The following is a 27,659-nucleotide window of genomic DNA, read 5'->3' as shown; positions in this document are numbered from 1 at the left end:
TTATTGTGATTTTATGGGGAATAAACAAACACGAGGCCCAACACCACCCGGGCCTCTTAACCCAGACACAGTCCAGTGCCATCCAAACTCCGCGGCGGACGCCGGCTGCGGCTCCCTGGGTGCTTGGGTCCCGGGATCGCCGGGGAAGGCAGGGAAGGAGGGGCAGCTCGGCCCCGGACATAGAGTAGGTGAAGAGCCCCGGCCTCTGTGCGGCTCGCCCCGCCCCCGGGGCGGGGGCTGCGGGCTCCGAGCGATAAAGCGCGGGCCCTGGGAGGCGCAGGGAGCCTGCGGATCTGCGCCTAAGAAGCCGGGACCATGCGCGAGGGGTTGGGCGCGGCGTGCGAGGCTGCCGGGCCCCGGCTATGCCGGCTGCTCTGCAGGATCCTCCGGCCGAAGCCTGCCTGCTGCCTGCGCGGAGCCAGGTACCCCGCGGCCTGAGGTCCGCCCTGGGAGGGAAGCGGTGGGCTCCGAACCCGGGCGCGGCCCCAAGCATCTCTGGGAGAAATCGGAGGGCAGGGATGTGCGCCCTGTGGGATTCCTGAGGGTTTACTAAAAGCGTTTTCCTGGTTTAGAACGCGTGAGAGGTCGCAATAATTCAGGAGCCCAGACTGCCCAGAGAAGCCCCCCATGCTCTATGAGAGGCGTCTATGCGGGCTGAGTTGCGCTGCGCATGTTCCAGCACTTGGGAGCTTTTGAAAGTTTTCAGCACTGAGGTTGAAAGTTGCTACACTCTTTGGATCAAATATGGTTAAGAGAGCAAGGAGGTTCACAAATGAGATCAATTTCCCAGGGCGTCATCCCCCCCACCCTCCCCATCTGTCCCCACCATCACCCTTGGTGTAAGGTGAGGTAAACAGGCAGGGAGGCGCCGGAACCGCAGGGGAATCTGGCCCCCAGGTCAGCCCAGGCAAGCAACAGTCTGCAGCTGTGACCGGCTCGGCTGGTCAAGGGCTTGTGGAAAGTTCTCGGTCTAAGCAAGCCACCACACTGCCAGCACTCCCCACGCCCCAGACCCCTTTTATTGATAGGGTCTCGCTCTGTCACCCAGGCGACAGTGGTGTCATCTTGGCTCACCGTAGCCTCCGCCTCCATGCTCAGGTGATCCTCCCACCTCAGCCTCCTGAGTAACTGGGACTACAGGCGCGCATCACCACACCTGGCAACTTTTTTTTTTTTTTTTTTTTTTTTTGTAGAGATAGGGTTTCACCATGTTGCCCAGGCAGCTCTTGAACTCCTGGGCTCCAGTGATCCACCCACCTCCGCCTCCCAAAGTGCTGTGATGACAGACGTCAATCACCGCGCCCGTTGCCAGTACTCTCTTTGAATGCAGGTCCCTGAGGGTCCTCAGGACCCTGCACTGCTGTGGGTTTAGTCAAATTGCATGAGCGTCTGTGGGGTCGGAATCAACCATGCGATAATTTGGAAAGAAGTGTCCAGATCGTGAAGGTGCTCACCTGGCATCTGGTCACCCTGTCACCCTGTCTCCCAGCAGCCAGACAGAAGAAATGGTGTGGGAGGGAACTGGGCAAAGCTTTGTTTATTCACTTTTCAAATTTAAAGAATTGTCCAATTATGAAAGGAATTCGTGATCACTGTAAAAAGTTGGAAGAGGTGGAAAAGTATAAGAAAAGTTAAATTGCCCAGGATCTTATCAGTTAATGCTAGTCACTGTTAACATTTACTAACATTTTCCTGAGGTGTTTTTCAGTGCTTGTACGCGTGCGCGCGCACACACACACACACACACACACAGCATCAGACCACTTATACAGTTTAAGGCATTATTCATATGAGGGCAAAACTAGACACAGTCTAACATCCAGCCATGGACGATGGGACCAGGCTAATCGTGGCCCATCTGTAAAGTGGATTTTTAGGCAACTTTTAAAAATGATGCTTTTTGAAATATGGGGTAAAATGATTATGTTAAATGTACAAAGGCATTGCTTCTCAGTCTAAACAGTACTGTAGATATTTCTGGTCTGAAGCTTCTGAAATTGTCCAACTCTACTTCCAGAAATAAGTGAGAGGAAGCAAGAATGGGTGCAGGGTGGGTGCTGGGGTGAGGGGGAATGTCAGAAGAGCAAGGGGGGCAGTTGCCTCCCTGGGGACCCCATCCCTCATACATCTTCCTGTTGAAGCAGCCCCATGATGACTGCTCAGCCGTGGCTTACCTGTTCTGAATATCCAGATTATCATATATATATATATATATATATTTTTTTTTTTTGGCAGGCCACACCAGTCTAGACTAGATGGGTGTGTTAAAGAAAAACTTATTCAATGACACTTGTTAAAGAACAGTATGGAAGACTTTATTTAGGACCATCTTGATAGGTACAGGGACCTGCTGCAGTGGGGTCTGGCAGTGGAGGAGAGAGATTGGGCCCAAATCCAAATACAGCAGGAGCCAGTGGGAATTTATAGCCAAAGATCAGGGCAGGGTCTGTGGATGGAAAATTACCAAGAAAAACTCCAGGCATAGGGGGAATTCTGCCTCACCAACCTAACAGGATTCTTGCTTAGGACAGGCTAAGGTGATCAGACATCGCCTGGGGGAGGATGGAGGACGAGGACCCTGATCAGATGGGGAGGGCGACAAGCTATGGAGGATGGAGGGTTCTTGTTAAACTGACTTTGCAGGGATTATTTTGCTAAAACTGCATTTTTACAAGGAAATGCATGGATGGGCCCAGCAGAAGATTCAGAAGTCTGAGTAAAGTTTGGCCAAGCAAAGCATCTTTGCCATGTGACAATGGTTGGTCACGTGGAAGGCCCTTTACGGGGTTGTGGAATCCCTTGATTCAGATATAAGTTGCTTTCTGATGCGTACTTACATCCTCTTTTAAGACAGTATCTCTTTATAGTTATGAATCACTTACTGCTACTATGTAATGTACATAATTAATTATATAATGGTAACATATAGTCATTTTTTTCCTATAATAAAAGCAATACATGGTCATTTATCCCATTTCAACATCATAGATATGTATCAAGTAGAAAATTAGAGACCCTCATAATAGTCTCTAACCCCCTCTCCCTCTGATGCACAAGCATGCACACACTGGAAAATACTGCCAAGAACATGGAATACAATACGCTTTCAAACCAAGGTGCCCTGGTGGGATGATTCTCCCTAGGGGAGGCATGTGTGAGTGGTGACTATTCAGTTTGCGTGAATGAACCTGAAATCCCAAACGAGAACAAATGGTTTCTGACCAGTTTCAGAATACTGAATTTTAAAGTAATCTTTAATTTAAAAAGTTACTTTAAGTAATGTTTAATTTAATTTTTAAGTAATCTGTAATTTAATGCTAAGTTTTACAATGCTTGTTTTTACCTCGGTGAAGGTGACTTGACATCTTAGATTTGTTTTAAAATAATGATGAGGCAGGGAAGGTATAGTTGAAATGAGATTGGCAGTGGATTGATCACTGTTGAATTGGGTTGAATCTGGATAAAGGGCCCAGGGAAGGTTATTGGACTCTTCTCTCTAATTTTGTATGCTTAACATTTTCCATAATAGAAATGTAGAATACGAAGATAAATCAAGTGTTTTAAATAAAAAAAGCTTAAGTCATGAAAAATAAGTGACTGGGGCTGGGCGCGGTGGCTCCCACCTATAATCCCAGCACTTTGGGAGGCTAAGGCAGGAGGATCACTTGAGGCCAGGAGTTTGAGGCCAGCCTGGGCAGCATGGTGAAACCCCACCTCTACCAAAAATAGAGAAATTAGCCGGGTGTGGTGGTGTGTGCCTATAGTCCCAGCTACCCAAGAGGCTGAGGTGGGAGGTTCACTTGAACCTGAGAGGTGGAGGTTGCAGAGAGCTGAGATCATGCCGCTGCACTCCAGCCTGGATGACAGTCAAAAAATACAAATATAAATATAAATCAATCAGTCAATCAATCAATCCAAGTGGCTGCTGGGCAATGCTGCTGGTCTGGGAGGCAGAGTTGTTGGAGCCATTCTCTGCCCACCCAGCCCCTGTGCCACGTTTGTACAGTCCAGAGGGTGAAGGAGCATTTTCCAGATCCTCTATGGGCTGCTGTTTGGGCCAGTAGCTTTGGCTCAGCTCTGCTCATGCCCTTTTGGCTCTGCAGGAGGAAGAAGATAAGAGGAAGAGGGAAGGTGGGGATGGGGGGCAGTTGGTCAGACTGACCATGAACAATTCACTCCCACCCTCCGGACTCAGTTTCCCTATTTGTCAAATGAGGGTACTGACAGAGGGAACTCCAAGAGCCCCCTCCACCCTCAGATACCCCATCTCATACTAGCTGTTTCCTTTCACAGTCTAGTGACACAGGATGACCTTCAGTATCACAGCCTCAGCAAGCAGCAGAATGAGTCCCCGCAGCCCCTCGTGGGGACAGGAAAGGTCAGTGAGTCACATGGGTGTGGGAAGCCCCTTCCTCTCTGGTCCAGGCAGATGCAGGCAGAGCAGCCTGTTAGAGGCTGGGCTGGAGAGGGCAGGAAGCCAGGGTTTGGGTGGAGAGTGGAGAGTCCCAGACCTGGGGTGTTGGGGGGAACAGGTGGGAATGAGGAAGGGCTTTGGGAGAGTGGGACAACACCCAGTGGTCGGGAGTGGTGGCCCCTGAGGTGCACTGACAGCTAGCTTCTATCCCTTGGGTTCCATACCATTCTAGAGAGGTGGGCAGAGAAATGGGTGGGAGTGGGAGAGAGGGTGGCTTATATGTCCTTCCATGCTCCCAGGGAAGGAAGGCAGTGGTGCCTTTCTGTTCTCGGTGGTATTGGCTCTGACAGTCATCCTCCTCACCTCTAACTTAGTCCCTCCTACGGCAGTTCCTCTGAGGAAGCATTTGGCAGGGCCCTGGGTGAGGAGAGGACCCTGGCCAGTGGCCCAGGCACCTGGAGCTCTTTGCAGGCACTGGCCCAGGTGGCTCAGGGGAGGGACACCCTGCCCTGTGTGGCCACCAATAGATCCTTCCCCACTCCAAGACAGAGCAGGGGCTGGGGTCTGGGAGAGACCTGAGAGAAAACCCTGGCTTTTTTCCCCTTGCAGAAGTCTCCAGAATCTCTGGTCAAGCCGGATGCAACCCCATTGTCCTCCCCACGGCACGTGAGGATCAAAAACTGGGGCAGCGGGATGACTTTCCAGGACACACTTCACCACAAGGCCAAAGGGGTATGTCTGGGGCTTCAGGGAGAACCACCTTTGTCCCAAGCTGGTGAAGCTGCCAAGGCTTTGTGGATCAAACAGGCGTCCCCCTGGGCAAACCAAACAATCATCTGCTTGGGCAAAGGGGTCTGGAAACAGAGACATTCTTCACAGATTACAGTAGGCATCTGTGCATTTACTTAATGATGCCAACTCCCTGTTAACCACCCCAGTAGATAATGGATAATCCAGAAGGTCAAATAAATGATTGCAGAAACAAATTCATATCTTTCTTAGATTTCAGGATAATGTCAGGGAGAATTTTCTAACAGAACTGCTCAGAGCTGGACTGTATTACATCAGGAGGTAGTGAGCTCCCTGTCACTGGAAGGATTTAAGTGCTATTTGATAGATTGCAGAGGGGTTCAAGTATCCTGGGAGTGGTTGGACTAAACGTCTTTTCAGGCTTCTTTTGGTCATCTAAGTTTTTATTCTAACTTCAGGATACATTCTATGGTTGTAAAGTGGGGAAGAATGGACAATTTCAAGACCATGAAAGTAAAATGATTTCCCACATGCCCCCAAACCACCACAGTTTACATTCGGGTGTACTTCATTCATGTGTGTGTGTGTGTGTATGTGTGTGTGTGTGTGCGCGCACGTGGGCCATCCTATGTCTCATTTCAGTTTGTTTTGGCCAAATACCAATATCGTGTTCCCATAGGAGCCATATTGGATTGACTTTGCTCTGGATCTGGAGCTGGCTGGGGAGCAGGGCCAGAGACTGAGTCCGGAGTACGGGGGCAAACCTGACTCACACCCACTGGGGTTCAGCCAGTGGAAGAGAGGAGATCTAGGTGGGAGAAAGCCAGGTGGACCCCAAGGAGGAGGTGCCACAGGGGTGGAGAGGAGGTGCAGGGAGCCAGAGCAGCCAGAGAGGAGCCAGGTGGCCAGGAGAGCTGGCCCCAGAGGAGGGTGGCAAGAGGCCAAATGGCCCACCCTCACCACCTGCCTCTGTCTTTCCAGATTTTGACTTGCAGGTCCAAATCTTGCTTGGGGTCCATTATGACTCCCAAAAGTTTGACCAGAGGACCCAGGGACAAGCCTACCCCTCCAGATGAGCTTCTACCTCAAGCTATCGAATTTGTCAACCAATATTACGGCTCCTTCAAAGAGTAAGGCTTGCCCGCTGCAGGGTCGCTGCCTCCTGCCCTTCCTTCTGCTCTCCTGTCTCCACCCATCGCCTCTGACCCTAGCTAGATAGCTTTCTTTTCCAGATTTGTGGTGTTAAATCACTATGGTTTTGCAGAGCGAAAATGGTTTTCTAGGGGAGAAGACCCTGGAGCGGGTTCTCATAATTGTAGGATAAAGTTGTACATAGTGATACCGGTTAAAAGTGACTGAATTTGAACCCTGGCTCCCACATTGTGTCTCAACATCCTCATCATATTAATGGCAAAAACTGCAACTACTTTTGCACCAACCTAATATAAAATGGAGAAAATAATAGAAGGTGGCTCGTGTGATTTTTGTGAGGATTCAGTAAGTTCAGAACAGTGTCCTGGCTTACAGAGACCTTGATTATGAATTAATATGGACCCTTTAACTGTGAAATATTTGAGACAGAAAGGATCTCTGAGGCCACCTAGTCAGGCCTCCTACAGGTGTGAACATGGAAGCTGGTGACATACTTGAAGTCACCTCATTCCAGCTAGAAGCCAGGCCACCTGACTAGGAGAGAGCAGGCCATTGCTCTTTGCCCCGACTCTGGTGGGATTCTACATTTCTGGAGTTCTCTTTTTTTTTTTTCTACCCAGTGAGACTTCCCTGAAGACCATGCTAGACATCCTTTATTTCTATGACCAATTGGTCATTTGCTTGACAGACACACATCAGGCACTGAGTATGCCCCAGCCTTGTGTCAGACACTGGAATACAAAGATTTTTAATTGTCATTTGCCAATTTTATTGCCAACATATACAATTTTAATCATCCAAAGAGAGGTTGTAAAGCACTGTGGCCTTCCCAGTTTCAAATCCTAGCTGTGCCCCTTACAAGCTGAGTAACCCTGGGCAAGTTACTTTGTCTCTCTATGCCTTGATTTTCTTACCGAAAATGGTGATAATAATAGTACCCACCTTGCAGGAGGAGGGTAGTCTACGGGAGTTTATAAAGATGAAAGGAGTTAAAGAATATAAAGAGCTGGGAACAATGCCTGGCCCATAGTAAGCACGACATAAATATTAGCCATTATTATGTTTTTAGAACACTGTGTTGTCCAAATAAAATATGTGGCTATGTAATTTAGGCCCCTTTAAAACTTTTAAAACAAAAATGCACGAAGAGATTGTAAGAAAGAATGTCTGAAGGAAATGGATTGTTTTCTTTTTGTTTGTTTGTTTTTGTTTTTGTTTTTTGAGATGGAGTTTTGATCTTGTTGCCCAGGCTGGAGTGCAGTGGCACGATCTCGGCTCACTGCCACCTCTGCCTCCTGGGTTTAGGCGATTCTCCTGCCTCAGCCTCCTGAGTAGCTGGGACTACAGGCATGTGCCACTACACCTGGCTAATTTTTTTTTTTTTGTATTTTTAGTTGAGACGGGGTTTCATCTTGTTGGCCAGGCTGGTCTCAATCTCCCAACCTTGTGATCCACCCACCTCACCCTCCCAAAGTGCTGGGATTACAGGCATGAGCCACTGAGCCTGGCCCAGAAATGGATTGTTTTCTAGGCTGGGAGGGGAGTGTAGCTATTAGGGCAGAGCCTCACACAGCACTGCATCACATGAAGTGAGCCACAGACGTGTACCTGGGACTCCCTGGTGGAAAGAGTGGCTTCTGGTGGCACCACCTCCACTTTTCTTTTCTTTTCTTCGTCTTCTTTTTTTTTTTTGAGACTGGGTCTTGCTCTGTCTCCCAGACTGGAACTCAGTGGCACAATCTCTGCTCACTGCAGCCTCAATCTCTTGGATCAAATGATCCTCCCACCACAGCTTCCTGAGGAGCTGGGACCACAGGTGTACACCACTATGCCCAGCTAATTTTTAAAATTTTTAATAGAGACAGGATCTCACTATGTTGCCCAGGCTGGTCTTGAACTCCTGAGCTCAAGCGATCCTCCTGCCTCTGCCTCCAGAAGTGCCGGGATTACAGATGTGTGCCGCTGCACGTGGCCCACCTCCAGTTTTCTACAATCCTAGAATGTCTGAGCTGGGAGGGACCGTGAGTCTTCAGAAAACGCCCACATCTTCCAGGGTCAGTGGTCTTCAACCCTGGCTGCACAGTAGACTCACCTGGAAAGCCTGCAAAATTCTGATGGCAGGGTCCCTTGAGTCAAGGGCAGCGGAATCTTGGGAGGTGGGGACGAGGCAGACATGTGTGTGCTTCAAAAGCTCCCCAGGTGATTCTAATGTGCAGCCTGGATTGAGCGGCCTGTTAGGGGCTGCCTGCTTTGTGACTGCAAACTCCACAAGATCCTTGGCCTTTCAGCTCAGTTGTTAATTAATGAGCCTTTCGGGGTCCAGGGATTTTCCTGGATAGGTTTCACTGGGCCACGGTACTTATTTGTTTATTTATTTAGCACAAAGCACGTGTGCACCACAACACTATGAGATTGGTATTATTATTATCCTCATCTTACAGACAAGGCAACTGAAGTCCACAGAAGAGATGTACCTTGCTCAAAGTCACATCCTCCGAAGCCCCAGAGTGGGGATTTGAACTCAGGCAGCTGGTGCCCGAGCCCTTGCTTTTCCTGTCAGTGCTCTAGTACCTAGTCATGTGACCTTGCAGGTTCCCAACTCTATTCTGGACCTGGGAGGCCTTGCTGTTGTGTGGAAGGCAATTGGGCGGGTGTTCAGAAGCCCAGTAGGGCTACAGGGCCATGCTTGGTGGTGTTGGAACCCATTTGCTTCTCACAGAGGAAAACTGTATTTCTCCAAGTCACAAGTACATACCTTGAACCCCTGCTTCCCTGACCAAGAGATCCTGGGGTGTGGACGGGGAATGGCAGCCTCTGCTCACAAGGACCCTGGCAGTCTAAGACATGACCAGCTGAGCGGGGTCAGTGGCCTTTTGTATCTGAAGAATCATAGCATATTTAGAGATTGTGACTTGCTGCATGTTACATTTAAATGTGTTCACTGATGACGAAAGCCACTCCTTTTTTTCAGAGCTCATAGACATCATAGCATTTGTAATGCCTTAGAAACATGATTATATGAAAACGGCCGTCACATCTAAAACTCTGAAGGAATTGGATGTGAATGTAAAAAATAATCTTCTCTTGCATATGCACGTGCTGACCACCATGTGTGTTGGCGGTGTGGGTGTTATGGTGATCATTACTGTTTTCATGCTCGGATGCAGAGTGGGGAATATTGCTGGAAGCTTTGTTTGGGGAGGGAGGTCTCCCAGCAGTGGGGTGGTTCCCACCTCACCCAGCAGCTTCTTATGGCAGGGGTGTCCTTGGGGATAAATATCATCAAGTGTTTTGTCTTCGTGCTTTTTTTCTCTAATCAAGGAAAAGTTGTCGAGACACTCTTCATCCACAGAAAGGCCATTTTGTTCGGAGTTACCCACTCTCCTTAATCAGGAGTTCATTCTTTAAATAGTTTTGATACTGTTTCAAAGGCTTTGGGGCTGATTGGAAATCTCAAGGTGGTTGTTGTTGGTGGTGTGTGTGTGTGTTTCAAAGCCTTTCTGACTGAGTCCCTCCCTCCCTTTGGGATATTTTTGAAGTCTGGGAGGGGAGGAGAGAAGCAAGTTTAGAATTGCATATGGAGTGACTGAATGAGCAATTCTGAGGCTGAGGAACACCATGGTTTAGAGAGACTATGACGTGGGCAGCTCTTTTCTGGCCAGGCCCTGGGACCCTGCAGACTGAGCTCCAATAGCCAGGTCCCAGTCCTGGCTTGACCAGGCTCCTGAGAAAGGGTGGGCAGGCCCTCAACATCTTTGGGCTTACCGTCCCCGCTAGGGTGGAAGGTGGAGGGTCACATTGCCAACAGTTAAGAATCTGGGCTTGGCATCAGGGCGACCTGGGTCTGAGTCCTGACTTTGCTCTTTTCTGTACTTATGTTCCTGGGCGTGGTACTTAACCTCCTAGAGCCTTGAGATCCTTGGCTATAAAACAGATGCGAAAATATCTCCCTCCCAGACTCAGTGAGACCCTGCCTGCGAGTTGCTTCACCCAGTGCCTGGCTCATGTGGGTACCCAGTACACGGGAGCTGCCACGGAGGGGCTGGCTCATCTTCTCTCAGCCATGTCAAGGCAGGAGGGCACTCTCCTAACTAATGGAGAGGCAGGACATTGCTATGGCTGGATGGGACACTCCTCCCAGGCTTGCAAGTGTCTGAGAAGGATTGCACCCCTTACTGAGATGAATATGATTAAAGAAAAAGCACCTGAAAATAAGCAGCATTCCCATGGACTCAGGACTGGCTGAGTAACATTTATAGGACTCAGTGTAAAAATGAAAATGTGGGCTCTTTATTTTAAAATGATTCAGAATTTCAAGATGGGGGACAGCAGAGCAATAAGCGTGGGGTGCTTCTAGGCTAAGTGTGGGGTCCCCAAAGCCAGTCCTGGAGGGAGCTGTCTCTGGTGAGAGGCGTCTTGCCCTTCTGGTGTCCTATTTCAGTTCCTGCTTCTGTGGATTGAATCAATCCCCATGTAAGGCCATCTCATTGTTGATCTTCCTTCTGTCTTCCTGTCCCCCAGGGCAAAAATAGAGGAACATCTGGCCAGGGTGGAAGCGGTAACAAAGGAGATAGAAACAACAGGAACCTACCAACTGACGGGAGATGAGCTCATCTTCGCCACCAAGCAGGCCTGGCGCAATGCCCCACGCTGCATTGGGAGGATCCAGTGGTCCAACCTGCAGGTGAACTTCCTTAGACCTGAGCAGGAGAGAGCTGGAGGCGGCCAGGCCCTGAGCAGATGGCTTGGAACAGCCACACAGAGCTGTGCCTAGGCCTCCTGGGACTGAAGCCACGGCCCTGGACCCTCTCTCACATTCCCAAATGTTGAGATGGGGCACCTAGAGTCCCTCTCTAGAAGCCTTGAATCGTGTTTCAGCACCAGAGTTTCTAGCTGCCCGTTCTCTATTGTGTTAAATTCAGGAGACTAAATGCCATCATTAGAGTAAACCACGACCTTGTTTTTATTACTCTTGAGGCCGTGGTGCTGCAAGATGTGTTGTTTTCCTCGAATGCTTGAATTCTTGGCTCCAAGAGAACATTTTATTTAGCCTAGCCTCCTAGGCCATCTTTTTGTTGGGGAATCATTTGTTGCAGGATAATATTGAAAGCTCTTGGACAGAGAAATCGATTAGAACTGCCAGTGAAACCAACTCTGGCTGTGTAATATGTGCTGGTGTGGGAAAGGGCTAGCCTAGCCTGGGGCTGTAGGAATCCCGATTCATGTGCTTTCAAGTCAGGTTTTCTTGGAATTCTGGCTTTGCTGGGATCATCTGAGTGGAGTTGCCTGTGTTCCCCTAGAGGGCAGCTATGAGATGGGAGTGGTGGTGCAGATGGGAGGCTGCACTCTTCTGCATGGTGTTGAGTGTTTGAGTGTTGAGTGTTTCGGCTGCTCCATTGGTTCCCAGTGACTTCTGATCAGCCTCAAAGCCTCTGTCTGCCCAGTCTTTGATGGGCATGGTCTGGATGGGCTGTTGTAGGTCTTCGATGCCCGCAACTGTTCCACCGCCCGGGAAATGTTTGAACACATCTGCAGACACGTGCGTTACTCCACCAACAATGGCAACATCAGGTCGGTGCACGTTTCCCAGGGCTGCAGAGGGGCTTGCCTTGCCTGAGAATCTCAGCCAAAAGATGCAGCACTTGGGTCTAGGGGAGGCATCTCCAGCTCCAAGAGAAACCAGAGAGAAAGGAAAAAGAGAAAGACTCGGGCTTCTTCGGGGACCTCCAGTAGCGAGCCCAGCCCCTGTGAGCTCAGCTCCCATCGGCAGCCCATGCCTTTGGTTTCCTTCTGACGTGGAGCCATTTGGAGGGGATGGAGAATCTTTAAGTAGTAACTGCTTCACTATTCAGGGTTGGGGCTCCCATTTTTTAGAAGGGTTGGGATGTTAAGAGGTTACCTTGCTCTCCCAACCAATGAGATCACAGCTAATAGGACTGAACAGCTCATTCAGTCATTCATTCATCTTTTTGTTCAGCAAGCACTCAGTGCCTACCTAATGCAACCCAACACAGGACTAGGCTGGGGGAGCAGGAGGAAGGTGGGGTATGGGGGGTAGGAGGCAGAGTGACTAGAACCCTAAGATGCTGCTCCAGCTGCCATGAGCCTACGACCTGCACTAGACAGGCATCTAGCTAACTCCACTGCAAAGAGGGAGACATAGGGCAGCGAAGGAAAGACTGGCAAATCAGCTAACCCTGCCTGATGGATGGGAAGGCCCCCTTGAGGGGGTGGGCCCTGGGTCTTGAGGGAGGGCAGGAGGAGGGGCATGTCAGGAGGCTGGCTCAGTCAGCTCGGGATCAGGGGCTGCAGAGCAGGTAGGGTGGAGGGGGAGGTAGGGCCAGTGCAGGATGGCTGGGCCCCCATCAGGGCCAGGTGGTAAACAGCACTGTTCCTGTCCCGGGAAGGTCGGCCATCACCGTGTTCCCCCAGCGGAGCGATGGTAAGCACGACTTCCGGGTGTGGAATGCTCAGCTCATCCGCTACGCGGGCTACCAGATGCCAGATGGCAGCATCAGAGGGGATCCTGCCAACGTGGAATTCACTCAGGTACCCAGCCCAGCCTCAGCCCCTGGCCCTGGGGGCAGGGAGCCCCGTGGTGAGCGAGTGACAGAGTGGAGCCCAGAGGAGACACGCAGTCCGGGCTTGCAGACTCACAGGCCTGTCTTGTTCCCCAGCTGTGCATCGACCTGGGCTGGAAGCCCAAGTATGGCCGCTTCGATGTGGTCCCCCTGGTCCTACAGGCTGACGGCCGTGACCCTGAGCTCTTCGAAATCCCACCTGACCTTGTGCTTGAGGTGGCCATGGAACATCCCAAGTAAGTGGGCTGAGGGTGCTGGGGGCAGGGGTGAGTCAACACACAGCTCTTCTTTCCTAAGTGAGGCTCCAGCCCTCAGGCCCCTCCGAATACCTCCCCTAAAGCCCAGCCAGCAGCAGGTGACACTCAGGGGGCTGGCTTTCAAGGACTCTTTTGTCATTGTTGCGTTCTGCAGCCTGTCTGCACTGGCACCTCGGGCCTCAGACAGGATGATTTGTTGATGCTGAGGGGAAGCAGAGGCTTAGATGCACGCGGCCCCAGGAGCTTGGGAAGCAGTGACTGCAGGAGAGGAATGCGTTGAGATTCTGGAAAGGAGCAGCCCAGGCCTCTTCTGCCCTCCTGACAATGCTCTTAGCTGTCCCTCTCCTGTCGGGGGCATATAGGGCTCCAGTGACTTCAAGAGTCCCACTGGCCCAGCCCCTGCTCTAGGCAGTTCTCATAATTGCAAAAATACCTCTGCGTATTGAGATTTACTCTCTCGCAGACATTGGGCTGGGCTCTTCTTCCTGGCCATTGAATGAACTGAATTCAGTCCCAACTCACAGCCTTTGTACTCCCTGTTCCCTTTGCCTGACATGCCCTTTCCTCAGAATTTTTCTAGGCTCATTTCTTCTTGTCAAAAGGCATTTCCTATAATGCCATCTCCTGTGAGAAGACTCTCTGACCACTCAAGCTAGAGGAGGGCCCCCTTACCCTCAGTCTAACACATCATCTTGTTTTTATTCCTTATGTATTTGTTTACCCATTTATAATCTAGAGTCTAGACATTAGACTATAAGCTCCTTGAGAGTGGAGATCTTTTCTTTTCTGTTCACAATGCATACCCAACAGCTAGCAGAGTGCCTGGCACATAGTAGGTGCTCAGTTATAAATATTTGTGGAATAAATGAATATACAAGTGAATGATATTACTAGCTTTATAATAATTCCATGAATTTGATGCTATGATTTCTATTCTGATAACGAGGATGTTGAGGCTCAGAGAGGCTAAAAACATCCCAAGGTCACACTGCTAGTCAGTGGTGAGGCAGAAGTTGAACCCCGGCTTTCTGACACTGGTGTCCTTAATTGCTCTATTGTGTTGCATTCTCAGCATTTAGCACAGAGCCTGGCACATACTTGATGCTTAATATGGGTTTGCATGAATGAATGAGTGCAGGAATGCATAATTTAATAAATGGCACCCTGTGTGTCCAATACGTCTCTCGGGCTGGGATTAACTCAGAATCAACTCTTGGAAAGGAGTTTTCTTGTTTGACTCTTTCTGAAGCTTTTTTCTTGGTGGGAAGGTGGGGGGTCAATGGGAGGGCAAAGGTGCAAAAGTGAAGCCCCCAGCACCAGACATGGTGGTTCATGGTGGTTCATACCTGTAATTCCAGCACTTTTGGGAGGCTGAGGCAGGAAGATTGCTTGAGGCCAGTAGTTCAAGACCAGCCTAGGCAACATAGTGAGACTCTACAAAAAAAAAAAAAAAGAAAGAAAAAAATTAGCTGAGCAAGGTGGCACATGCCTGCAGTCCTAGCTACTTGGGAGGCTGAGGCAGGAGGATCGTCTGAGCCCAGGAGTTAAAGGCTGCAGTGAGCTATGATTGTGCCACTGCACTCCAGCATGAGCAATGGAGCAAGACCAAGTCTCAAAAAAAAAAAAAAAAAAGGAAGGCCCCAGTTAAATTGTGTCTGCCTTTTTGCCAGATATGAGTGGTTTCGGGAACTGGAGCTAAAGTGGTACGCCCTGCCTGCAGTGGCCAACATGCTGCTCGAGGTGGGCGGCCTGGAGTTCCCAGGGTGCCCCTTCAATGGCTGGTACATGGGCACAGAGATCGGAGTCCGAGACTTCTGTGACGTCCAACGCTACAACATCCTGGAGGTAACACAAGCAGCCCAGCTGGCCAGCTGGAGGTGTGGGCCTGGGGGTGGCTCCAGGGACTGACTCCCCGCTATCACTCTGCCTCTGTAGGAAGTGGGCAGGAGAATGGGCTTGGAAACGCACAAGCTGGCCTCGCTCTGGAAAGACCAGGCTGTCGTTGAGATCAACATTGCTGTGCTCCATAGTTTCCAGGTATGTCTGGAGTTTTGTGAGTCTGAAGACTTTTTGGTTAGAAGCTCATCAGATCCAGTGACTTATGTGATGCTTACTTTATAAGTCAGCCCCCTTGCTCACTCTAGAGGTCCAGCAACAGGCAGCTCTTCACCTCCCAAGACTGTTCAATCCCTGCACTTGAGCACTGAATTCTGTGCTCTCTCAATCGCTCTAGGACTTCACTGCCGAAAATTTCCCTCTTCTCTCTCTGTATCATCAGTGTCTCTCTCTGCTGAGTCATTCCCAGCAGTGTACAGACAGGCTCTCCTAGCCCCGTGTCAAAAAATAAATGAATAGCTAACACGCAACTCCTGCCAAACCTCAGGCTCCCTCCAGCCACTGCCTCACCTTTCTGCTCCTTTCTACAGCAAAACTATGGAGAGATCTCATTGCCATTCCTCATCCCCCAGCTGCTTCAGCCTGGCTGGGTGACAGAGCGAGACTCCACTCAAAAAAAAAAAAAAAAGAAAGGCCTCCCTGACTATGCCATGTAAAATGATACCCTCGCCCCACTGCCAACCTGTCTCTCTGTGTTAGTCCTTTAACCATTTTATTTTTCTTCAAAATACTTCCTCATACAGTTCCTGGCATTATATAGGATGTCGACTTTTTTTCCTTTTCCTTTTTTTTTTTTTGGGACATCATCTCACTTGGTCACCCAGGCTGGAATGCAGTGGCATGATCACTGCAGCCTGGACCTCCCGGGCTCAAGTGATCCTCCCACCTTAGCCTGCCAAGTAGCTGGGACTACAGGTGCACACCACGCTTGCCTAATTTTTGTATTTTTAGTAGAGATGGTGTTTTTCCATGTTGCCCAGGTTGGTTCTGAACTCCTGGCCTCAAGAGATCTGCCTGCCTCAGCCTTCCAAAGCTCTGGGATTGTAGGCATAAGCCACTGCACCGGGCCGGCTTTCTTTATTGTTTGGTTTTCCCCACTAGAATGTAAGCGCCATGGGGCAGGGACCTTGTCTCTCTGTTTGCTGCTGCACCTCTAGCCTAGAAGAGTGTCTGGCACATGGTAGATGCTAAAATAATGTGTCTTGGAAGAATGAATGATGAGGGCCACATCCACATTGTCGCCTGGCATAAACTGGGTCTTCAGTCCTGGTCTGATGCGTGCATGAATGAGTGACGCTGGGAGGGGACCTATGAGCTGTGGCTGCTCTTGCTTGCTGTGTGAGGGTGACAGCCTCCACCTCCTCTTAAGCCCACACACAGCCACTGGGCTCCTGTGTAGGGCTAAGCCCTCTGGCCCATCTGCTGTTCTTACCCATGGAAACACTTCTCTTCCCTGTGGGAAGGAGGCCTGAGATGTAGGAAGATACTACTTTAGAAGCCACAACCATTGCCATAAAGCTGACAGATGCCCTGGAGACCCCACCACTGGGCAGTCATTCATTCATTCGGCAATGTTTTACTCAGGGTTTGCCTGGTGCTGGGCACTAGACTGGGCCAAGGATGTGAGTGGTGAACAGAGTACAGATGAGCACACACTGTTCCCCATGACTGGGTCACCCCATAGGCAGATCAGGCCTGTGCTTGATGGGGGAGGGGAAGATGGAACAGGAAGAGCCCCTTGGTGTCTCGGGAAGGGCTGGCCTCGCACCACACATCCTGACTCCTGGGGACTCCCAGCACCAGCCCTGATGCTGGCAGGATGTGGATACGTCCCAGAAAGTCCGTGAGCCTCTGCTGTCTCCTGACCGTGGCTGACTGTGTCCTTCCACTGCCTGAGTGTCTCCAGGACTTCCTCACCACCCTTCTTCAGGGTAAACTTCAAAAGATGGGCCCTTGTTTCCTCTCTGTAAAATGGGGATAATAGTGCCTCCCTCACCTGAGGATTGTAGGAGTTAAGTAAAAATGCATACAAAATGTTTAGCTGCACTGCCTGGCCCATAGGGAACACTTGGTAAGCAATGATTTTCTCACTATTTATTATGTTGTCATCACGATCATGGCTACCACTGAGATATATATATATATATTTTTTGAGATGAGCTCTCCCTCCGTTGCCTAGTCTGGAGTGTATGGTGTGATCTCGGCTCACTGCAACCTCCACCTCCTGGGTTCAAGCAATTCTCCTGCCTCAGCCTCCCGAGTAGCTGGAATTACAGGATTGTGTCACCACGCCCCGCTAATTTTTGTAATTTTAGTAGAGACAGGGTTTCACCATGTTGGCCAGGCTGGTCTCAAACCCCTGACCTCAAGTGATCCACCTATCTCTGCCTTCAAGTGGTGGGATTACAGGTGTGAGCCACTGCGCCCATCCCGTAGCTACCACCGAGCTTAGAACTGATCTGGCACCCAGGAGTTGCTGTGACTTGGAAGAATAAATGAATGAGAGCCCACGTCCACAAGAGTGGTGGCCGGACTTATATATATACATATAGAACTTATATATGTCTATATAATTTACAAGGCATGGCTGGACTTCCCAGGCCTGACACCAGCTGGGTCCCCTCATGCCTCCCTATCTTGACTCATGCAGTGCTCCACTCAACTAACTTGCACACCTCTCACAAGACTGCCCTCCTCTCAGGAGCCGCTCCCGAAATGCCCTAACTCGCGCTGGGCCTCTGTTTGGCATTGTGTCCTCTCCTCTGCCCTTCCCCAGCACCTTTGCCTGCCTCCATCAGAGTTTCTGTCAGGCCATGTGAAAATGCCTGATTTTCCTCTGCTTCCCACCCAGTTAGACTAGACCATAATGCATAGAAGGGGTTGTGTCTTTCCCTTCTATAACGCTGATGCCTTATGCAGTGCCTGGCAGATGGAAATTATAAGAGCAGCTAACATTTATTAAGCACCTACTATGCTTTGCTTATTTCAGCTTATTGCATCCTTTCAACAACCTCATGATGTGGAACTTTTTTTTGGAGACAAGGTCTTGCTCTGTCACCCAGGCTGGAGTGCAATGGCGTGATCATGGCTCACTACAGCCTCGACCTCCTGGGCTCAAGCAATGCTCCTACCACATTAGCCTCCCCCATATCTGAGAACACTGGCATGTGCCACCACACCTGGCTCATTTTTAAATTTTTCATCTTTTTTTTTTTTTTTTTTTAAGACGGAGTCTTGCTCTGTCACCCAGGCTGGAGTGTAATGGTGCGATCTTGGCTCACTGCAACCTCCGCCTCCCGGGTTCAAGCGATTCTCCTCCGTTAGCCTGAGTAGCTGGGATTACGGGTGTATGCTGCCACCATGCCTGGCTAATTTTTATATTTTTTAGTGGAGACGGGGTTTCACCATGTTGGTCAGACTGGTCTCAAACTCCCGACATCAGGTGATCTGCCTGCCTTGGCCTCCCAAAGTGCTGGGATTACAGGCATGAGCCACCACACCTGGCCTACTAATTTTAAAATTTTTATAGAGATGGGGCCTCACCATGTTTCCCAGGCTGATTTCAAACTCCTGGGCTCAAGTGATCCTCCCACCTTGGCCTCCCAAAGTACTAGGATTATAGGCATGAGCCACTGCACCTGGCCATTATGGGAATTCTTATCATTCCCATTTTACAGATGAGCAAACTGAGGCTTAGGGAGATTAAAGAATTAATAGCTCAAATAAGAAGCCAGAGTTTGAACCACTATGTTAAACAAATGTCTCTTGACCGAATGGGTTGCCACAGACATAGAGGCCAGTGGCTGTCTCGCTGGACCATTCCATGGGGTCAGACCCCACAGCCTGTAATTTCAGACTGTGAGTGATTCGTCTCCCATACACTACAGTTCTCCCAATGCTTCAGACCTCCCCACGGAGGGGTCTGGCTCCTTCTTGGCTGAGGAGGCTACAACCCCAGGGAAGTGACTCTTAGAACTCTCCACCCATAAATGGCTGGGATGGTATTTCCTTTACCTGCCAAAAGGCGCTGTGGTTTGAGTTATGCAGATCCAGATAGAGCCATCTGATGGGAGTCTGGGGAGACCTGTGGGCATGAGAGGCTGGATATTACCCCCAAAGGGACATGGGACCTGTGGGCTGACCCTGGCTAATGTGCTTCCTTGGGCTCCTTCAGAGGCTCCACAAGCACCTACCATTTGGGTGTTTATTTTCAGCAGGCGGGGAGAGGGCCAGGAGGAGTTGCTCTCCCGTATTACAGATTGCCAGGCCTTCCCAGGCACCCTCCGGGAGCCCTGCAGCCAACCAGCCCCTCTCCCGATTCCCCCACCCTTATCGCCACTCCCCTTCTTGCCTTCTGATACAGAAGCAAAACGTGACCATCATGGACCACCACTCAGCTGCAGAATCCTTCATGAAGTACATGCAAAATGAATACCGGTCCCGTGGGGGCTGCCCGGCAGACTGGATTTGGCTGGTCCCTCCCATGTCTGGGAGCATCACTCCCGTGTTTCACCAGGAGATGCTGAACTACGTCCTGTCCCCTTTCTACTACTATCAGGTGAGGGGCCTTCCTCTCCTCTCCGTCCTGGGGGCTCAGGTGTGGCTGTGTGTGTGTATGTGCACCTCATGGTTACACATGCAGGGCACAAGAGCAGGTAGGGATATGTTGTTAAAGCTTTCCAGGCTTCACTCAAGGATGCTGAGCAGCCTTTGTGCATTTCCACGGAGAGTGGCACTGAAGGAAGCGCCTTCCACTGCACCCCTAGTGGCCTGTGGCTCGGGTGGGGGGGTCTGTCATTACACCTGCCTCCACGGGAGGGTCCGGCAACAGTCACCCAGCAGAGTGCTGAAGGGATTGGCTCCTGAGTCAGACACTATTGATTCTGCCACTTCCTAGCAATAGGGTCTTGGGTGGGTCCTTTCACCGTTCTGAGCCCTGATCTTCTCATCTCTAAAAGGGATGGGCTTCACTCCACGACAGGGGGTTGTACGGATTGCAAAGCTGGTGTATGGAACAGCTCAGCCCAGTGCCCAGCGCAGAATGCATTCAGTAACCATGAGCTATTGAGACGAGTTCATTTTGTGCCAAAAAGGATTTAAGAAGAGCTTCCTGCATCTACATGACCTCACACGCAGGGTGACTGCATGTCCTAGATTCTTGCCTGTTGTACTAGCAGCTCCTCTTGCTCTCAAAGGTGTCTCAGTTGGGACTGTACATTATGTCATCTGCCTGGTGATAAGATGCTAAAAGAAAAAGGGAGCGCAGCTTGTTCCTTCCAGGAGGACACTGATGAGAATAAGAGTGAGCTGCCCCCCTCAATGTGCAGGCTCCATGCTGGGCAGTGGAGAGGCAACTGGGGGAGAGGCAGCCACAGCCCTTCCTTGCAGGGGTTCAGTGACGGGGGTGAGGTGCAGGACAGCCTTCTCTCCCAGGCTCATGACGGGTGCGAAGGGTCCTCTACCACTCCAGCATCCGCAAGCTGAGCCAAGTCAGGACCCCGCCTTGCCCTCACATCTCCTTTCTTTTCTGAAGGTAGAGGCCTGGAAAACCCATGTCTGGCAGGACGAGAAGCGGAGACCCAAGAGAAGAGAGATTCCGTTGAAAGTCTTGGTCAAGTGAGTGGCAGTGACCAGTAGTGATGTGTGAACTGTCTCTCTTCCTTCTAGTCAGCCTCCGCCTCCAGTCCTTGAAGGGCAAGGAACACAGGGAATGGATATTCTTTTTGCTTTTGTTTTTGAGACAGGGTCTCACTCTGTCACCCAGGCTGGGGTGTAGTGGTGCCATCACAGCTCACTGCAGCCCCTGCTTCCTGAGCTCAAGTGATCCTCCCACCTGAGCCTCCCAAGTAGCTGGGACCACAGGTACAAACCCACGCCTGACTAATTTTGTCTATTTTTTGTAGAGATGGGGTCTCACAATGTTGCCCAGGTTGGTCTCGAACTCCTGGGCTCAAGTGATCTTCCTGTCTCAGCCTCCCAAAGTGCTGGGATTACAGATGTGAGCCACTGTGCCTGGCCTGGGAATGTATATTCTTCGTGGAATTTGGCTCCCAGAGGTCCAGTCGCCAATTCCAAGGGTCCCCCTGCTACCATTGTTCCAACCTTCTCTCTCCTCCATTTTCCCAAAGGGGCCCGTAGTAGTGGGGGAGGGGAGGAAAAGGGTGAGTTGTCATGGTGCACGGCTGGTGAGAAGCGTAGCTTGCTTTTCCCTTAACCTGCCCCACATTAAACGCTGTCCTGTCCCATTCCCCTGGTCCCCCATTTTCTTCTGGAAGGCTGACTTAGCACATAGCACCTGCCTGTCTATCTGTCCCCACAGAGCTGTGCTCTTTGCCTGTATGCTGATGCGCAAGACGATGGCGTCCCGAGTCAGAGTCACTATCCTCTTTGCGACAGAGACAGGAAAATCAGAGGCGCTGGCCTGGGACCTGGGGGCCTTGTTTAGCTGTGCCTTCAACCCCAAGGTACCGGCTCAGTGGGATGGCTGTTGTTTTTTCTGCTTGTGTGCAGGGGAGTCTAGGAAAAGTTAAAACGATTTCCCCACTCCTGGGTGTCTCAGAACCTTGGATATGCTAATGTGCATGAGAAATCTGCAAGAGAAGGAAAGACGCGTGCAGGGATTTCCAAACTTACACAGCAGATGAGTTTTTCATGGTGTTCTGGAGAACACATTTTGAGGAACACTTTCACAGTGAATCCAGGCCTCAATATACATCAGTTATTCTAGCTGAACTTTATTCAGGCTCACTGAACACCTGCTCTGCAGGATGCAGTGCTACATGTGAAAGGGGGGAGATGAGTAAGCTGCAGATAAACAAGAAAAGGCCACAGAGGGTCTGTCTAAGCTCTATCCCCTGCCTTCAGCACTGACAGATAAAATCCTACTCTTAGGGATTGGTGGCCCCATACTAGGCCAGCTCCGGGCTTTGAGGATCTCACAGTGAGTGAGTGACTCAGGGCCAGGCCTTGCCCTCGGAGAGCTCTCCAGTATACAACTCACTCTACCCTCCCAGCGCCCTGCAAAGCAGGTGTCAATGTCATTGTTAATGCACAGAGGAGGAACCTGATGGTTAGACAGGTTGATGGGTTTTCCAGGGTCGCACGGCTTCTGGGAGATGGATGTGACCCTGAGGACAGGGCACAGGCCAGTGTAATGCCACGATGGCATGAGCTGTGATCTGTACCACGTAGAGGCCTAAGCCAAGAGGGAACTGACTGATGACCAGGTCAGCCAGGTCGCTGAAAACACCTCTTGGGTCTAAGCCTCACCTGCCAGCTCCCAGGAGTCCGGAACTGCCAGGAGAGTGGTGGCAGGTCCCCCATCCTCAGCTGGGTGGGCCCGGATAGAATAACAAGGCGAGGGCACATTTCCCCGGCCATTGCCTCCAGGCGCCGCTGTGACCTGCTCATTCCAATTTTGTGGAAATATTTCCACACACACAGAATTGCAAGTAGCAGTGGACATGGTGAGAGGTGTTTAGACATAGGATAGGCAGTGTTTTGGAGACAGAGCTTCCAGGGCTTGCCGATGGGTTAGCCGCAGGGCTTGAGCTGGGAAGGAGAATCACGGATGATGCGTTCAAATCGGTTCATTCACCTCCTCTGTGCCACGCTTGTGCCAGGCCCTGGGAGAGACAGATGAGCACAGATGAGCACAGGAGCCACAGACTGGGGACAGTGTGGGAGGAAGCCCAGGGTGTCTAGGCAGGGTAGGGAGGGCCCTATTGGGAGCTGAGAGTTGATGTCCATTCAGGTTGTCTGCATGGATAAGTACAGTCTGAGCTGCCTGGAGGAGGAGCGGCTGCTGTTGGTGGTGACCAGTACGTTTGGCAATGGAGACTGCCCCGGCAATGGAGAGGTGGGTGGCCTGAGGTCTGGATGGTCTAGGGGGTGATCGCACACAGGAGGACCCAGGAAAGGGTCTAGGGGATGCAGCATGTCCTATATAGGGCGTTTGGGTGTTACTGCTCAGGCCACTCTGGATCAGGTCATTTGCCGGCCTCCGTCATAATTATTGCCATATGGGAGGACCCCCTTTCCTATGATATATTTAATATATTTCTGTGAATGGCCTACCTGTTCGTATTTAAAAATTCATATTTAAAGGAAACTTGTATCACTCTCACAAAAGGAAAATAGCAAAACATAAATTCAATGAAAACAAAATGAAGTTAATGAATTTTAGCTAGATACTATTCCTAACCAAATCCTACTCTTTCTTTTTGTGTTTGTTTGTTTGTTTCTATTTTTTTGGTTTTTTTTGAGAAGGAGTTTTGCTCTTGTTGCCCAGGGTGGAGTACAGTGGTGCGATCTCGGCTCACCGCAACCTCTGCCTCCCTGGTTCAAGTGATTCTCCTGCCTCAGCCTCCCGAGTAGCTGGGATTACAGGCACGCGCCACCACGCCCGGCTAATTTTGTATTCTTTTTTTTTAGTAGAGATGGGGTCTCTCCATGTAGGTCAGGCTGGTCTTGAACTCCCGACCTCAGGTGATCTGCCCACCTCAACCTCCCAAAGTGCTGGGATTATAGGTGTGAGCCAACATGCTCAGCTATCTTTGTTTTTAAAAAAGAGTGACAGGCAATGAGAGAGGTATTAAAGGTCTATTAGCACCAATTTGAGACTGTCTCTCCAGTGCTCAGAAGAATGAAAATGTAATTGAAGGGGAAGAACTAAAAAATAAATTATGAAAAGGGAGTAAATACTCACCATGGGATTTGACGCTAGTTCTGCTGGGTCACACACCTCCTGGGATCGTCTTGGGTTCCTGGAGAGCCCGCCTGATTTCAGAGACTATAGGACCAATTGCTGTTGCTTCTACCAGGTTCCAAACCAGAAGAGAATCACGGCCCATTAGGAGGCCCTCTGGAGATGCCCTGCTATAAGGCAGGCCCCCTCTGCCAGGGCTGGATGGGAGGAGGCCAGGCTGTTCTGGGTCTCCCACCAAGGGGCAGGGCCCACACGAGTTGCTACAGTTTAGCTGAAGTGAGAGACAAGCTAAACTTGTCAGCTGACAACCAGGTCCTTGGCCAGATGGCCCCACACGTAAACCAACTTCCACTGTGGGCTGTGAGCCTTCTCCTGCCAGCTGTGGCCAGGTTTCCAGAAGAAAGGAAAAAACAGTGTTTTTATTCATCCTGGCCTGAGAACTCTGTCGTTCCCTCTCTTTCTAGAAACTGAAGAAATCGCTCTTCATGCTGAAAGAGCTCACCAACAAATTCAGGTAAAACTTTTTCCCTCGTTCTACTCCTCCTAGCCCTGCCCTGTGGACCCAAAGTCTGGGTTCAGGAGATGGAACTGGGTGTGCACAGGGGGTCATCTCAGAGCTGACCAGGCACAGAGGGACCCTGGGTCTAAGGTCTGTACTCACAGTATGTCAAGGGTCAAACCACAGAAACCAAGTCCCTCTCACAGGTCTGTAGGCCAAGCATGGGGTGGTCATGGGAGTTGGTGACAAGGCTCTGGGGTCAGGGGGACCCGAAGGGGATCCAACTCCATGCTCCAGCTAGAGGGGAAGAGTCTGGGGCTGGCCCTCCAGGCTGTTGGTGCTGGGTGCTGGGTGCCAGGTGCTGCTTGCATGGGGCATGAGTCTCTGTGTGTGTTCTCGGGCAGGTATGCCGTGTTTGGCCTTGGCTCCAGCATGTACCCTCGGTTCTGCGCCTTTGCTCATGACATCGATCAGAAGCTGTCCCACCTGGGGGCCTCTCAGCTCACCCCTATGGGAGAAGGGGACGAACTCAGTGGGCAGGAGGACGCCTTCCGCAGCTGGGCCGTGCAAACCTTCAAGGTCGGTTCCCAGCCAGAGCTGCTCCACAGCAGGGACATGACAGGGAGCATTCATGCCTAGGACATCTGTGCTGAACATCCCAGGTGCCATGACTTCTGCCCGTGGTCCTGTAGATGTGTTCCCAGACATGGGCCAGGGCCACTGACCTGAGGGCGCAGGTCACTGCTGCTCTCCCTCAGCCCCCCAGAAGAGCTCCACCTGGTGCACACCACTCTGGGGAAGCAGGTGGCACAGGTACCCCCTGCCCTTAGGGAGCTTCTAGTTTAAGGGCTTTCCCCCACTGACTACCTAGGTCACCTCTTAACTTCTGTGTCTGTTTCAGTCTCGCAGCCATAGAGAGCCTGGGCACAGGCACCACACAGTGGGCCCTCGGCAGATGCTGACCCCTTATCTCTCCACCACCACTTTGGATCCACTCAGTGTCTCCGTAGCTATTTATTGCGGTGGTTGGCCCTAGTCACTTAGGGAACTCGTCAGTCATGCAGAGTGTCACTCACTGGTGGTGCTTAGGATTATCAGCGTGCGTCGGGGCAGGCTTGGTTCCAAAGCCCGGGCCTCCTCCATGTGGTTCCACAGCAGGAACATGGGGACAATCAGACCTCTCCCAGTGTGGGCATGAGGATACAAGATCATGTCAATATTGGCATTCATAATGGCTGGGCACAGTGGCACATGCCTGTAATTCAAGCACTTTAGGAGGCTGAGGTGGGCAGATCGCTTGAGCCCAGGAGCTCAGAACTAGCCTGGGTAACATGTGAAACCTGCCTCTACTGAAAATACAGAAAATTGACTGGGCTTGCTTGTGCATAATTGGTGTCAGCTACTCGGAAGGCTGAGGTGGGAGGATTGCTTGAGCCCAGAGAGGTTGGGGCTTCAGTGAGCTATGATGGCACCACTGTACTCCAGCCTGGGTGACACAGTGAGACCCTGTCTCAAAACAAAAACAAAGCAATATTTATAATAGTAGCAATAGCTACTATGTGCCAAGCCCAGGCACCTCTTTGAGTCCTTGCTGTCACCCTATCAGGTAAGTGTGCTTAGAACTCACATGAAGCCCACGGCTCAGTGTTTGGTCCATGGTAAGGGCCTAAAAAGTGGTAGCCCCGGTGGTGCGGATGCTGCTGCTGCTGACCATTAACCCCAGTCTGTTCCACCTTCTTCCAGGCAGCCTGTGAGATGTTTGATGTCCGAGGCAAACAGCACATTCAGATCCCCAAGCTCTACACCTCCAGTGTGACCTGGGACCCACACCACTACAGGCTCGTGCAGGACTCACAGCCTTTGGACCTCAGCAAAGGTACCTGCTTCTCAGCAGCACACGGGGCTTGTTTGTGTTGGGGTCTGAGCCCTGAGCCCACGGTCAAGGAGACCCCCGGGTCTCCTTCTGAACAGAGACAGCTGGCCTGGGCGCCTCCCTCTCACTGCATGCAAGAGCCTGTTAGGGTGCAAGACTCAAGGTGCTGAGGGAGGCTGTTTCAGGAGGGAGCCCCAGGAGGGTGGTGGAGAGAGAAGGGGACAGCATCTGCCGAGGGCCTACTGTGTGCCGGGCACTGTGCGGGGCTCCTGGCCCACATGGGCTAAGTGAGCCTGGACACTCCTCCTGGGAGAAAGGCACAGAAGGAGAAATTGCAGTTCAGGGAGGTGAAGCACGTTGCTAGCCTGTGGCCATGTTGGGGTCTGAGCCCCCGCCTTCCAGCCGCAAAGGCAGCCAAGGGTCGTGAAGAAGGCGTCGCAGAGGTGATTCCAGGCTGTAGTGGTGAACTCTCCACTCTGCACCCCGGGGTGCTGTGCCCTGTGCCCTGACTAAGATAGTCCTGCAGGTTTCTACGTTTCAGATATCCCCAATGTCAGCGATGCTCTCCTGTGGGTCCCAAGCCATGGAGATGTCCTGGGACTTTCGTTTTTAGGTTCCTAAATTGAATTTCCCAACACCTAGAAGCAATACCTAGAAGCTGCCCTGTATCAGATCAAGGACTTTTTTTTGCGGGGGGGCGTTGGGGGACGGAGTCTCAGTCTGTCGTCCAGGCTGGAGTTCAGTGGCGCGATTCCCACTTATTGCAACCTCCGCCTCCCGGGTTCAAGTGATTCTCGTGCCTCAGCCTCCCTAGTAGCTGGGACTATAGGAACTACCACCATGCCTGGTTTCAGTATGTTGGCCAGTCTGGTCTCAGACTCCTGACCTCCAGTAATCCACCCACCTCGGACTCCAAAAGTGCTGGGATTGCAGACATGAGCCACCATGCCCGGCCTGGACCAAGGATCTTTATTTGTGGAATAAAAGGAAGAAAAAGAAAACCCTCAACGGCCACCTCAGCAGCATGCCCCAAGTGTAGTGTCCAGGTGTCACTGACTCAGACACCTGGGGGCTTCCCCTACCTATGCTCAAGAGCCACTTTGCCATTTCACTGTCTCTGTGTCCTTCGCAGCCCTCAGCAGCGTGCACGCCAAGAACGTGTTCACCATGAGGCTCAAATCTCGGCAGAACCTACAGAGTCTGACATCCAGGTAAGGGAAAGTGCAGGGCTTCTCGGGTGATGCTCTGTCGATTTTATTCTAAGGAATGAAAGGCCAGAAGAAATCAGTCTTTGAAGGGAGAGGGGAGGAGCATCTGCTGGCATTAGCAGCCGCACTGTCAGTAGGACCGGCCCACCTGGTAACCCGCGGCCACCTGTGCTTTTACATCTACTCTTGGTTAACCACGGGCCACTTTTCCAGGTTGGACACTAAGCATCTGTCCACTTCCTCTCCTTCCTCATTGAACTCTTTCACTAAAAGGAGAGTGCAAGAGAGACTTAAACTGTTTGACTCATTCTGAAGAACTTTC

At 51.0% G+C, this 27,659-nt stretch overlaps 1 protein-coding gene across 2 annotated transcripts in view; it reads left to right on the top strand.

Moving 5' to 3' along the window:
- Positions 1 to 280: 280 nt before the first annotated feature.
- The window catches only part of NOS2 (nitric oxide synthase 2), a 36,739-nt gene continuing 9,360 nt past the window's right edge, over positions 281 to 27,659 (top strand). The window contains exons 1-18 of one of the 2 annotated variants that reach the window (XM_065531118.2): positions 281 to 422; positions 4,294 to 4,378; positions 5,024 to 5,146; positions 6,146 to 6,294; positions 10,838 to 11,000; positions 11,796 to 11,887; positions 12,724 to 12,865; positions 12,994 to 13,133; positions 14,825 to 14,999; positions 15,090 to 15,191; positions 19,414 to 19,608; positions 20,584 to 20,666; positions 21,370 to 21,514; positions 22,804 to 22,908; positions 24,222 to 24,271; positions 24,661 to 24,835; positions 26,000 to 26,132; positions 27,262 to 27,340. In XM_065531118.2, coding sequence (XP_065387190.1) covers positions 316 to 422; positions 4,294 to 4,378; positions 5,024 to 5,146; positions 6,146 to 6,294; positions 10,838 to 11,000; positions 11,796 to 11,887; positions 12,724 to 12,865; positions 12,994 to 13,133; positions 14,825 to 14,999; positions 15,090 to 15,191; positions 19,414 to 19,608; positions 20,584 to 20,666; positions 21,370 to 21,514; positions 22,804 to 22,908; positions 24,222 to 24,271; positions 24,661 to 24,835; positions 26,000 to 26,132; positions 27,262 to 27,340 — 2,243 coding nt within the window. In that variant the 5' untranslated portion in view covers positions 281 to 315. Of the gene's footprint in view, positions 440 to 4,293; positions 4,379 to 5,023; positions 5,147 to 6,145; positions 6,295 to 10,837; positions 11,001 to 11,795; positions 11,888 to 12,723; positions 12,866 to 12,993; positions 13,134 to 14,824; positions 15,000 to 15,089; positions 15,192 to 19,413; positions 19,609 to 20,583; positions 20,667 to 21,369; positions 21,515 to 22,803; positions 22,909 to 24,221; positions 24,272 to 24,660; positions 24,836 to 25,999; positions 26,133 to 27,261; positions 27,341 to 27,659 lie in introns of both variants that reach the window. The other variant, XM_065531119.2, reaches the window with a different exon arrangement.

Source organism: Macaca fascicularis, chromosome 16 (genome assembly GCF_037993035.2).
Source record: "Macaca fascicularis isolate 582-1 chromosome 16, T2T-MFA8v1.1".
Taxonomy (NCBI): domain Eukaryota; kingdom Metazoa; phylum Chordata; class Mammalia; order Primates; family Cercopithecidae; genus Macaca; species Macaca fascicularis.
Note: the sequence above shows the minus strand (reverse complement) of the source record. Positions and strands in the feature narration are given on the sequence as shown.